The sequence below is a fragment of the Aedes albopictus genome, chromosome 1 (assembly GCF_035046485.1).
Source record: "Aedes albopictus strain Foshan chromosome 1, AalbF5, whole genome shotgun sequence".
NCBI classification, from domain to species: domain Eukaryota; kingdom Metazoa; phylum Arthropoda; class Insecta; order Diptera; family Culicidae; genus Aedes; species Aedes albopictus.
The window spans coordinates 271435121-271448674 of NC_085136.1; the positions used below are offsets into that span (position 1 = coordinate 271435121).

At 48.0% G+C, this 13554-nt stretch overlaps 3 protein-coding genes across 3 annotated transcripts; all 3 read right to left on the minus strand.

Moving 5' to 3' along the window:
• Positions 1-6381: 6381 nt before the first annotated feature.
• LOC134291732 (uncharacterized) lies at positions 6382-7047 on the minus strand. The gene has a single exon (XM_062859854.1). The coding sequence runs from the start codon at positions 7045-7047 to the stop codon at positions 6382-6384; it is 666 nt and encodes a 221-aa protein (XP_062715838.1).
• An 88-nt stretch (positions 7048-7135) lies between these two features.
• On the minus strand, positions 7136-8334 carry LOC134291735 (uncharacterized protein K02A2.6-like). The gene is made up of 3 exons (XM_062859862.1): positions 8198-8334; positions 7543-8114; positions 7136-7464 (listed from the first exon to the last, which is right to left on the minus strand). Exons 1-3 carry the CDS (start codon positions 8332-8334, stop codon positions 7136-7138), a joined length of 1038 nt encoding a protein of 345 aa, XP_062715846.1.
• A 183-nt stretch (positions 8335-8517) lies between these two features.
• LOC134291737 (uncharacterized protein K02A2.6-like) lies at positions 8518-12573 on the minus strand. The gene is made up of 3 exons (XM_062859866.1): positions 12401-12573; positions 11983-12353; positions 8518-8789 (listed from the first exon to the last, which is right to left on the minus strand). Exons 1-3 carry the CDS (start codon positions 12571-12573, stop codon positions 8518-8520), a joined length of 816 nt encoding a protein of 271 aa, XP_062715850.1.
• Positions 12574-13554: the final 981 nt, after the last annotated feature.

The following is a 13554-nucleotide window of genomic DNA, read 5'->3' on the forward strand; positions in this document are numbered from 1 at the left end:
GAGATGTTCCTAGATAAGTTCCCGGGTGAACTACCAAAAAAAATCCCGCAAAAGTTTCTAAAGGAATACCCAGTGGGACTTCTAGAGGGATTTCCGAAGAAATTCGTAAAGAAATTCCAGGAGGTCGTAGAGGACTTCCCGGAGGTGCTCCTAGAGGAAATACCAAATGAACTGCTACAGAATTTCCTGAAAGAACTCCTGGAGGAATACCCAATGTAACTCCTAAAGGAATTCCCAATAAATTAGTCAAGGAAGATCTCGTAGAGAACTCATAGAGGAATTGTCGGATGAACTTAGATGGTCACGGGTTCGATCCCAGCCCCGGCGAACGGCAATCCATAATGGACCCCTAATCGGACTGGAAACAGGAACAACAAACAGCCACACATCAACATCCTCGAGCTCATCATTCTACCATGATAGGGTAGAAAGTGAAAGCAGCGCAACGGCCACCAGTTTGATGTAGTACAATTAGAAATAGAATACATTTAGGCGCTGTACAAAGTGTATGTACAGCTTCCAATGGGAATCGCTCACGCAGTGCCCTAGTGGACAATAGAGCTGTAAATTAGGTTAAGTGATTGAAGAATAAAAAAAAAACTCGTAGAGGAATTGCTCAGGAAACTTTTTGAGGAGATCCCGGTTAATCTCCTAAAGGTGTTCCCGTAGATATTCGTAAAGAAATTCTCGGAGAGAGTCCTAGGCTGGTATTTCCAGTGAAATTTTTAGGAATTCCCTTAGAAATTCGTGTAGGAATTCCTGGAGGTACGCCATGAGGTGTTAGGCGAGGTGCAATAATGAATTCGATCATTATTGGTCGGTGCTTTGATAGACGGGAATTACATAAAAACCCTATATGAATTCAAAATGTTAAGTTGACAATGAAAGTTTTCAGTTAAGAACTATTAAAGTACTATAACACAGACAAACAGACGTAACACCTTGAACGATTTTCATGGAAATCCATCGCCCAGTTCACACTACCATCACCTGGTGGAAAAGTTGCACGAATCACAGTGTTGTGGAATATCGTCAACAAAAGGCGCTAGTGTGGAATGTCAAACGCATAGAAAAACGATGCGCGCGCCTCTGGTTGTGAAAGCCACAACTATGAAAATTTAAAATGATCGTTTAAAGCGTGGTCGATGGAAATTTCGCAAGTGTTACATCTGTTTTTCTGTGCTATAATCTAAAAAGCAAACAAAAGTGTAGTTGATGAGCTGAATATTGAATTAAGTTTATAGTACTAAGGATGATTCAGTAACAATGGCGTCCTCAAATGAAAAATACTAAATCACTAAATATTGAATCACCTTTAGACAAACAAAATCTCTAATGCACCATGTAAATTAATATCACAAAGTGTTTAAGGCTATCACGACATGTTTTATGTGACTCATAATATGTGTTTTCTAAGAGTGTTATTTTATTTGATCCATCGTTCGCCCTCAATCAACGAATAAGGCATAACGTGCGCCGTTCATTAGTCTCAAGGACAACACTTCTATGGATCCACCAACCACAAAGAGCTGCATTGGTGCAGCTGCATCATGCAACCGCCATCGGTGACTTCGTCATCTGCACTATGTTGATGTTCTTCCAGACGTGGACCCATTGTTTCATTCTTTTTTTCCTAATGTGCTCCAGTTTGTAGAAAACCGGCAGATGTTATGCATGAATTCTCTCAGATCTGGTTTAAATTTTGGCTACAAAAAAGATACAAACTGATTTTAGCTTCTGAAACAAAAAGAAAAGATTGAAACTGGTCGAGAATTGGGTTGTTTAGTGAATAAAATACTGCTATTTTCTATAGCCTAATCGAAAGAGCCCATTTTTCTGAATATAACGTGATTTTATTGGATTCCAATACCTTTGTTTTGATGGTTAAATTAACAAAACAGTTTTTATTTTCGTGGATAGAATGACAGATCAATCGATAAAATGACAGTTCGACCCGAACAAAAAATTTTACTCATACAAACTTTAAATGCATTTTAAAAATAGTTCCCGGACTCCAAAAATTATGAAATTTTGCATTTCGACTATTTTTTGGGCGGAGAATCCGATTATAAAATAATCCGGATACCCCTAAAGAACCCAATTGACAGCTGCTTATTCTTAAGCTTTTAATGTATAAAAAATATCTGAACATCCCCACCTGAAACGCGAATAGGTGCGCACCAGCATTGTAAAAAATCGTCGCGTCGCCGCCGCAATCACCGAGGAACGTCCGCATGCCGACAGGGATTTCACAGCTCGGTAACAGCATTTTAATCGAATTATAATGAAAACAAATAAAAGAAAAATTAAACCTGTGTGAAAATCTCTTCGATTCGTGGTTTGCTAGGGGCACATCGAGATGCATCGCGCATTGGCGCTTCTCTGCGATGTGCCGACGATGACGACGACGACGACGACAACGAACGGGCAGCATAGGAGGGAGGATTGGGGATCTTAAGTCGATTGTTGCGACGAGCAGCCAAGCAACCATCGATCCTCGATCGACAACCGTGTAGTGTGCAAATAAGGATTGCGAAATAATAATAAAAAATATATGCACCATCGACTGACTGCGCGGATTGCTTCCCGAGGAATTCCAGTGGAGAATTCGTTGCCGTTTGTGGTTGAGCAAAAAAAAAGTGAGGAATTCGATACGGTGAAGCATCAGCATCGTTTCATCGATGACACTAGATCAAAACGGGCAATTGGATGTTTTTGTATTACAGTATTGTTCCGATTTTATCACGCCCCTTTTCAAAAATGCTATTAAATATTCTACAAAATCTATAGGCATTTTCAATATTTTTAACGTTGCAAAATGCGCTTTCAACATTTGTCTTGAAGAAAAGGGGAGCCTTTTGCTCTCAAATGTAACAGCAAATGAATGAAAAATAAAGGACTGAAGCGCGGAGGGCGTGATAAAATCGGAACAATACTGTACTTTCAGTTATCTTTCTTTTAACGTTAAAGTTTCGTTTCCAAAGAAGTGATACATTATTTGCCTGGTAAAACCTTTGTTTTGATTGAATTTAAAGAGAGCAAAGCAGAAAAAGAAGCAGTAGCAGTAGCAGAAGCAGAAGCAGAAGCAGAAGCAGAAGCAGAAGCAGAAGCAGAAGCAGAAGCAGAAGCAGAAGCAGAAGCAGAAGCAGAAGCAGAAGCAGAAGCAGAAGCAGAAGCAGAAGCAGAAGCAGAAGCAGAAGCAGAAGCAGAAGCAGAAGCAGAAGCAGAAGCAGAAGCAGAAGCAGAAGCAGAAGCAGAAGCAGAAGCAGAAGCAGAAGCAGAAGCAGAAGCAGAAGCAGAAGCAGAAGCAGAAGCAGAAGCAGAAGCAGAAGCAGAAGCAGAAGCAGAAGCAGAAGCAGAAGCAGAAGCAGAAGCAGAAGCAGAAGCAGAAGCAGAAGCAGAAGCAGAAGCAGAAGCAGAAGCAGAAGCAGAAGCAGAAGCAGAAGCAGAAGCAGAAGCAGAAGCAGAAGCAGAAGCAGAAGCAGAAGCAGAAGCAGAAGCAGAAGCAGAAGCAGAAGCAGAAGCAGAAGCTGAAGCAGAAGCAGAAGCAGAAGCAGAAGCAGAAGCAGAAGCAGAAGCAGAAGCAGAAGCAGAAGCAGAAGCAGAAGCAGAAGCAGAAGCAGAAGCAGAAGCAGAAGCAGAAGCAGAAGCAGAAGCAGAAGCAGAAGCAGAAGCAGAAGCAGAAGCAGAAGCAGAAGCAGAAGCAGAAGCAGAAGCAGAAGCAGAAGCAGAAGCAGAAGCAGAAGCAGAAGCAGAAGCAGAAGCAGAAGCAGAAGCAGAAGCAGAAGCAGAAGCAGAAGCAGAAGCAGAAGCAGAAGCAGAAGCAGAAGCAGAAGCAGAAGCAGAAGCAGAAGCAGAAGCAGAAGCAGAAGCAGAAGCAGAAGCAGAAGCAGAAGCAGAAGCAGAAGCAGAAGCAGAAGCAGAAGCAGAAGCAGAAGCAGAAGCAGAAGCAGAAGCAGAGGAGATCAATTAAATACTCAGCCATAATCTTAATTGTTCCACTCAACACTTTATATCTAAATTTAGATAACATAAGCTTCAATTGAATGATAGCGAAAAACTGTACTGATTACCTTATCACAGATTTCATTTAATTCGCTTTCTTGGCCAGATAACTTCAACATACCTCCATGGAAATGTGGACCCCATATATCAGGCTTTGCAGATAAAGGCTCCTCTTTGTCGTTATTCCAATCCAAACAAAGATTCCGCAAGCAATTTCTCATCCTGCGCGACCCCAAGCTCTATCCTCTAAATACAAGGCAATCGTACGTCGTCTTGCGCTTGACAACGCGTTAATTTCGTTTTATAAATATTTATTTTAATTATAATAAATTAATTTAAGAGGATATCGTCGGCTGAAACCCCAAGCACAGACACACACACTTCACACAACAACCCTCCCTCCTGATTAATCACTTTATCGCGGCATTTTATTTCAGGTAAGCTGGGCTGTTTAAGATTTTATTATTTTTTCGCTATTACCTTCGTCGGAGTTGTCGTGGCCGCGGCCCGGCCCTCATCGGCTTCTGTGCTACTTGCTCTACGACGCGGCGACGGTCCAAGTCCAACCACACCCTCCGACAACACCGAATCAGCGATCTTTTGTAGCGTCGTCCGTTCAGGCCGTCCGACCGCAGGACAGTGCAGTGCCCAGCCAGCCAGCCAGACAGCCGCGGAGATAGCCCTATTGGTGTGATTGGTGGCGCTGACCTAGCCGCTTGGCTCGGCGGATGGCAGGCAAGAGGGTTCGGTTACACCGGCGCTAGTTATCGCCTGAGGTGCGGTGGAATGAGATTGTGTCTGCGCCGGAGTTTTCTCGAGAAGAAAAAGCGGTAGGGATAATCAGTTTGTTACAAGTTCTTAGTCATGGGCGTTTCTCTGAACTGCTGCCTACCTGTGAACGTGAATTCTGCCCAATTTTGTCAAAGAATGGTATCACTAGCACTTACACATTAAAAATATAACTAATATCTAGCAGCACCAGTTGGTTCCATGTGTATGTACAACTTTTCTTGCCACAACGGAGAAGCAAGTATGAGCGGTCAATTTAGCTCATGGTATTAAAATAAAATAAATAATACACTTTGAACTAGTATTGACAGTGCTCCTATGCATAAACTTAGCATTACCAATGCAAACAATATTAGCAAATGAAATGCATGGAAGTTCGTGTCGATGTGTCCATACTCGTGTGATATCTCTATACTGTGTCTCCTCTGCTGTTCAGCATTTCTGTCCTCTTTGTTCTGTCATCCTTCTTTGATATCTCTTTTCTCGTCTTTCTCGGCTCCCCTTTTTGTTTTTCTGTCATTTTATTAAGATTTGTAATCTTATTCTTAAACTTATTTATCTTGTATATTTTCCTTGTATTACTGTTTTATCTGGCATCACTGTCTTCTCTATTATCTCTGCCTGCCCATTCTTCTCAATCTTCTCAGTTTTGTCTGCCTTCTCTGTCGTCTTTGTTTTCTAAGGCATTCTCATCCCAGTCTTCTATGGTACTATAGCCATAATTGGAACATTTACCCTATATCAAACTAAACCAAGTCCCATCACACGACACATCAACCTGCGGCGATATGTGCGTCAAGCATGGTTGACGAAATCTGTGCGGAAATCAACACTGGAGACCGTCAATTCCACGATGTCGGCTCAAAATTCTAGATGGAGGTCTAAAATCCTAGATGGCGGCTCCAAATTCAAGATGGCGATTGTTTAGTGGAGTTTTAGGCCCTAAAATCATGCAATATGGGTAGTGTCTTTTTTTCAATATGGGTATATTTAATATGAGAAAGATGTCTGGAGTCCAAAAAGGCAATCAGAATGTCCAAGATGGCGGCATGAAATCCAAGATGGAGGCTCCGAATTCAAAATGGCGGTTATTTCATGAAGCTTTAGGCCCTAAAACTATGCAATATGGGTATATTTTGTATAGGGAAGATGTCCCGAGTCCAAAAATGGCGACCAGAATATCAAAGATGGCGGCCTAAAATCCAAGATGGCGGCTGAACATTCAAGATGGCGACTATTTAATGGAGTGTTAGGCCATAAAACCATGAAATATGGGTATATTTGTTTTGTATCCCGTACCCGTACGTGGTGGCTGAACTCGCGTACTGCGGTCATTAGCGCGAGAAACAATTTGAAACATAGTTAAACGGACGAACGAATTAAAACGCGTTGTTGCGGTAAACGAACAATAACAAAACTAAACTTTATTTACATTTTACATTGGACAACATTCATTCATTATCAATTACATATGTATGCGCCATGTCGACATCAAAGGGTGACAGATCTACAGTCGCTCGCGAGTCCAGCGGCGGCGGCATAGGTAGGGGCTATCCGCGTTAATGTTGTCCCCAACATCCCCTCTTCTCAATAGAGATGGTACGGGTCGAACCACTTCGGAGGCCTTCGAGCTCTGGAAGACCTTCGTGGGAGCTGTACCGGAGTAACTGGTTTCCTATCTGCCGATGCGAACTCCGGGGATGCTGACGTAGCAGACATTGATGACGATGATGACAAGGACATGGACGTAGACACCGACGAGGACGCAGACGGCACAGGTGGCAACGTTGGAAACTTTCTTGACGAGTCCGTGGGGTCCGTCGGGATCAAAGATGGTGTTGGGACTGGCGGCGCAGTTCTCGGAATGCTCCACGCATCCAGCAGAACGTCTAGAGGCAGTGCTGACTGCGGCCTGCTGCTACCTGGTGTAGTACCGCCACGACTGCGCATGTGGTTAACATACGCTCGAACCATCCGCTGATCCTCAACCCAGACGGTGTACATCACTTTGCCGATCTTCTCACACACCGTTTCAGGTGCCCTGTGCCACTTGTTGTTGCTGTACACCTTCGCATAAACGGCATCGTGCGCAGAGAAGCTCCTTCGGTTTTCTTCCTTTTCGGCACTCGGTGGGCACTCTGGTGGAGGGCGAAGCAGGTCCAGACTTGTTCTGATGCGCCTGCCGAACATTGTTCCGGACGGTGATTTACCTTCGTCGACCTGTCGATTCGGTGTTGTGCGGTAGGTTAACATCCAACGCTTCTCCAACGCCGACCTTCCCCTCCTGGATCTTCTTCAGCGCCCTCTTGAACGTGTCCACGAACCTTTCAGCCTGACCGTTCTACTGTGGATGAAACGGTGCCGTGGTGACGTGATAGATGCCACTGTCGCTGCAGAACTGCTGGAACTCGCTGCTCGTGAATTGCGTCCCGTTGTCGCTGACGAGCGTTTCAGGCAATCCCAGCAGGGCAAAGATGCTTCTCAAGATGCTGATCGTGGCTGTGGAAGTGATCCGTTGTGTTGGAACCACTTCTGGCCTCTTCGAATGCGCGTCGACTACCAGCAAGTAATGCACTCTGTCGATGGGACCGGCGTAATCCACATGAACTCGCTTCCATGGGCCAGTTGGTCGTGGCCACGGAACGGGTGCTTCTTTCGGTGGACTCCTTGCTACGGAAGCGCAGTGCTTACACGCCTTCACGTACTAAATAGGCAATCTCCTCATCAATCGACGGCCAATACACATACATAACTCCTTGCCAACGCCTTCATTCGTGGGATTCCGGGGTGTCCCCGGTGCAGCTGCCGCAGACACCGCTGCCGATGCTTCTCGGGAATCACGAAGCGTTCTCCGAACGGTGCACAGTGAATCTCGATTTCCATGGAGCCGGCGTATCTCCGGATCCACGATCTTCGCCTCTTCCGGCCAGCCTTCTCGAAAGTATCGGTACACTTTGCACAGCTGTTCGTCGGATTGCGTCTCCTGTTTCACCGACTTGAAACTGAGCGGAAGACAGCTTACTGCTTCGTCCGCCACAAACCGCAAATCTTCCTCCAAAATCACGCTCGCAATCACGTAATCCTCGTCAGGCTTGGCGTGGTTGTTGATCAGCCTCAACAGGATATCGGCATTCCCGAACTTCTCCGTTTGCACGTACTCGATGGTGAAGTCGTACAACAGCAACGTCAGCGCCCAGCGCCGAAAATCATTTTGTGGAATTTCGTTACAGCGAACACCATTGGCAGTCCTTCGCGATCCGGCTGGCTGTAGCCCATCTCCGCCTTCGTAAGCGCTCGTGTCGCGTGCTGATCCACCTTCACTGAACCGTCGGGGAACCTATGGCTGATAGTTGTGCCGACGCCGATCGATGAAGCATCTGCCGAAACGATGATCTCTCGTCACGCATCGTAGTGGGTCAACAGAAGGTCGGAACCAAGGATCTCCTTGAACCGGTCGAAAGAACGCTGACACTCGGCAGTCCAACGGAACTCTCCTTTTCCTTTCAGCAGCTCGTCGAGCGGGAACCGAAGCGTGCGCATGTTGGGAACGATCTTTCCGTAATAGTTTATTGCGCCCAGAGAAGAACAAACTCCGCTGACGTCCTTCGGCGCAGGCAGCATCTGGATCGCTTCGATTTTTGCCGGGTCTGGCCGTATTCCGCGCCGATCGCACAGATGCCCCAACTAGCGGATTTGGCTTTTCCCGAAGCTACACTTTTCCGGTCAGATGGTGAATCCAAACTCCTGGATCCGCTGCAGCACCGCACGAAGATTCCTGTTGTGATCTTCTTCGTCGACGCCGCCAACAACAATGTCGTCCAGGTAACCGCTCACCCCTTTCAATCCGACCAGCATCGTTTCGATCAGCTGTTGAAATGCTCCGAGCGCAGCTTTCACTCCCAGCGGAAGACGGTTGTTGCGGTACAGTCCACGATGCGTGTTGATCGTCAGGAGGTTACGAGAGCCTTCGTCCACCTCCACTTTCAGGAACGCATCTTTTTTTTTTTTTTTTTTTTTTTTATAGAATGAGGAAACCTGTTGGTTAGCAACACCGTAGGAAAACCACATTCTGCACTACCTGACCTTGCTCCGCGGCACGCCCGTTAGGGATTACTTCGTAGAGGAGGGGGGGGACTGTGCTTTCGCACTCTCGCTCATCTGTCAGCCATCACACTCGGCATATCTCTAGGGGGCCAACTCGACTAACTGTTGGTCGGCCCGCCATTTCCTTTGGAGGTGGAGCACGATTGTGGATACCGTGTTCGACACGACATTCCACTCGTCCACCCCCGTACACATCCTCTCAATAATGTTATCGGGAGTAGTATCCCTGCCGCATACCTCTAACATGCTCGACCTCTGCTCCGCAAAACGCGGGCACTCGAAGAGTACATGTTCCGCCGTCTCCGCCCTGTTTGCACACTCCGGGCATGAGGGTGAGTTTGCATGCCCGAACCTGTGCAGGTACCACCTAAAGCACCCATGGCCCGACAGAAATTGTGTCAGGTGAAAGTTCACTTCGCCATGGGGTCTACACGTCCACCGGGACACGCTCGGTATGAGCCTGTGTGTCCACCTACCCTTTGTTGAAGAGTCCCAGACTCTTTGCCATTTCACCATAGACGAAGTTCTGGCGTTTCGTCGCGCGCCTCTCGTACCTCTTTCATCGTAGCACTCAACATCCTCGGCCAACACCAGTGCTATCGGCATCATGCCCGCTAACACGCATACCGCGTCTTTCGAGACAGTCCGGTATGCACTGGCCACCCTGAGGCACATCAGCCTATGTACACTCTCCAGTCGGTCAACATTCCTCTGCAGCTTGAGCGCGTTCGACCATGCGGCGGCGCCATACCGTAGTATGGACACCGCGACTGACGCGAGCAGCTTCCGCTTACTCGAGACAACTGCCGAACTGTTTGACATCATCCTAGACAATGCCATAACCGCTACACTCGCCCTCTTACAAGCATACTCGACATGACTACTGAAGCTCAACTTGTCGTCGACCATGACTCCAAGGAGCTTCAGTGAGCGACAGGACTCGATCGAGCACCCGCCCGTGGTGACCACTGCCTGCTGTGCAGACTGGCGGTTGTTCACCACCACCACCTCTGTCTTGTGGTGTGCGAGTGTCAGTTGCCTCGACCTCATCCAGCCCTCCACTATGTCAATCGCATGCGCTGCCGTCAATTCCACCTCTTCGAGCGACTCACCGTATACCACCAGGGTAATGTCGTCGGCGAAGCCAACCAACTTTACTCCCGGTGGTAGTGCTAGCCTCAGTACTCCATCATATGCCGCGTTCCACAGTACCGGACCCAAGATGGATCCTTGCGGTACACCTGCAGTGACATTGTACTGTTTTTGGCCTTCCTCGGTGTCGTAAATCAGCACCCTGTTCTGGAAGTAACTACCCAGAATACGCCTTAGGCCAGCCGGGACCCCTAAGCGAGATATGGCGCTCTCTATGGCGGCCCAGCTTACACTATTGAAGGCGTTTCTAACGTCTAGCGTTACGATCGCGCAGTACCGTATGCCTCTCCTCTTTTTCTGCAGCGCAATTTCGGCCAATCCAGTCACCGACCTAATGGCATCCACTGTCGATCTACCTTTGCGAAACCCGTACTGGCTGTCTGATAGCCCCGCGTTGTCCGACCTCTCGGTATAGACCAATAACCTTGACAGAATGATCCGCTCCAGGAGTTTCCCGGCCGTGTCCAGGAGGCAAATTGGTCTATAAGCCGACGGGTCGCCTGGTGGCTTCCCGTGCTTGGGCAGTAGAACCAACTTTTGCCTTTTCCACCTCTCCGGAAACTCGCCTCTATCCAAGCATCTCTGCATAGCCGATCTGATCATGTCAGGGCTAGCCTCGATGGCCGCTTTGATAGCCACCGTCGGAATGCCATCCGGGCCCGGGGCCTTGTTCAGCTTAAGTGATTTCGCAATTGCGGCTAACTCCTCATTCGTCACTGGGGGAACCTCACTCGGACCAGGATGGTCTTGTGGTGTGGGTGCCCATGGTCTCACCTCGTGGTGCGGGAACAACGTTTCCACGATCCTCTGCAGCATCGCGGGAGAGCGTTCCGGTGGTGCAGATGTGCCTTTCGTTTTGCACATGACTACGCGGTACGCATCACCCCAGGGGGTTGTGTTGGCCGTCTGACAGAGATCGTTGAAGCACGCCCGCTTACGCACCTTGATCTCTTTGTTCAGTGCCAACTTTGCCGCCCTGTATGCCACCTCTCGCTCCGCTCTCGACTCATCGGTCCGGGCTCTCTGCATCCTTCTCCTTGCCCTGTGGCAAGATGCACGGAGCTCCGCGATTTCTTGACACCACCAGTACACCGGTCTTCGTCCATTCCTGGGTATGGATCGCCTCGGCATTGCCGCATCACACGCTCGTCTCAAGGTACCAACTAGACCGTCGCTAGACAAGTAGTCTGTATTCTGCTCCATGAGCATCCACTCCACAAATGCCGGCTTATCGAAACTCGAGGTTAGCCATCCTCGGTGAGTGTCGCTTATCCTCGACTGCTGCCGTCTACCGCCCTGTTCGATACTGTATCGAATCGCCAGGTGATCACTATGCGTGTATCCGTTATCAACTCTCCAGTCTGAGCTAGGGTTAAGCCCTGGGCTCCAGAAGGTCACATCAATGATGGACTCCGCACCGTTTCTGCTAAAAGTGCTTACACTGCCGACATTCGCGATCTCAACGTTCAATCCCGCCATAGCTTCGAGTAGAGCCCAACCTCTCTCGTTCGTAGAGCGACTGCCCCACTCGACCGCCCACGCGTTAAAGTCCCCACCGATGACCAAGGGGCTCAGTCCAGCTAGAGCGCTTGACAGCGAATCCAGCATGGACGAGAACTGACCTATCGGCCACCTAGGTGGGGCATAGCAGCTGCAGTAGTAGACTCCGCCGATCTTCGCGATCGCGAAGCCCTCGCACGTCGTGGAGATTATCTCCTGGACCGGGTACCGACCGGTCGTACAGATCGCCGCTTTCTTGGCCTTATCTGCAACCCAGTTCCCGTTATTGGGGGGGATGCGATATGGGTCCGAAAGAAGCGCGATGTCTATACTCGACTCCGAGGCGGATTGCCACAACAGCTGCTGCGCGGCTTCACAGTTCAGGAACGCATCTGGACTCGGGCGACTGTACATCTGTCAGGTCAATCTGACTGAAGATCGTGCAGTTTGCCAGATTGGTGAAGATATCCTGCGGCAGAGGTAACGGATACTGATGAGGTTGCAGCGCTTCATTCAGTCTCGTCGAATAGTCTCCGCAGATCCGGATCTTCCCATTTGTCTTACGAACCGCCACAATCGGAGCTGCCCACTTCAAAAAATCTACCGGTGTGATGATCTTCGCACGTTCCAATCGGTCCAGCTCGTTGTCGACTGCCTGGTACATCGCGTACGCAACCGAACGCTTCGGCCGAAATACAGGGGTCACTCTGGTCTTCAGCTGGAACTGCACCTTCGCTTTCTTGCAGAGCCCGAGACTACCAGCCAACACTCGCGGGAACTCGGCTTGCAGCTTGCACCCTTGGCTGGAGTACTGCTGACACGGTTACTAATGGAGTCCAACGAAACCGACCACAATCCAAAAACATCGATCATTTCGGAACCCAGTAGGTGGAGTTCCTCCTTCGTAACACGTAACGTGCCACGCATCACTCGTCCATCAATGGAAAGATCGCATGTGAACTCACTTTCAATCTGCAGGGGCCTACCGCTCGCTGACTTGGCTACGACCGTCGACACGGCCATTGAAGGGCTGCCAATCTTCCTCCACGATTCCGAAGAAATGATGGTGACGTCGGAACCGGTGTCGCACTGGCGATCTGTTGATCCCGACCGGTACGTACTTTCGACGCTGCTGCACACTGCACGAGTTGACGGTCACTACTTTCGTCGATGCGACATTTTGCTTCCAGAATTCTTTCAGGCATTCCCCTAGAAATTTCTCCTGGCATTCCTCTAGGAATTCCTCCAAAGATTCATTCATAAATTCTTCCAGGAATTTATCCAGGAATTTCTCCTCCAGGGATTGCTCCAGACATTTTTCTAGGAGAATTACTCAATGCATTTCTTCTAGAATTCCTTCAGGAATTTCCTAGAAATTCCTCCCGCAATTTTTCCAAGAATTCATCCAGAGATTCCTCCGAGAAATGCCTCAAGGATTCCTTCACGAATTTTTCCAGCGATTTCCCCAGGGATTTCCACAGGAATTCTCCGAGGATCCTCCATCAATTCTTCCAGGAATTTCTCGAAAAAATCCCTCAAGAATTTCTAGAGGGTTTTCTTAAGTTTTTTTTTGCTAAGGGTTCCTCCAAGAATTCCTTTGTCCATTAATTCAACAAGAAATTGCTCAAGAAAATCCTCCGGATATTTCTTCAGAAAATTCTCCAGGCATTCCTTCAAGAATTCCTCTAAGAGATTTCTCCAAGAATTTCTCCAGCGATTCCGCCAGTAATTTGATCAAATGTATCTCCAGGAATCGTCCAGGATTTTCTCCAGGAATTCCTCCAGGAGTTTGTCCAAGAATTCCAGGGATTCCTCCAGAAATGTCTCTTAGTAATTCTTCCTGGAATACTCCAAGAGACATCTTCATTAATTTGTCCAGGGATTCTTCCCTGGAATCTCAAGTGGATTTCCAGAAGGAAAATACAGCTGATTGCTCGTCACATGAACATGTTTTCCCCTTATTCATATCCTCTTCGTTTCAGATTATTTTGAACAGCAATTCAA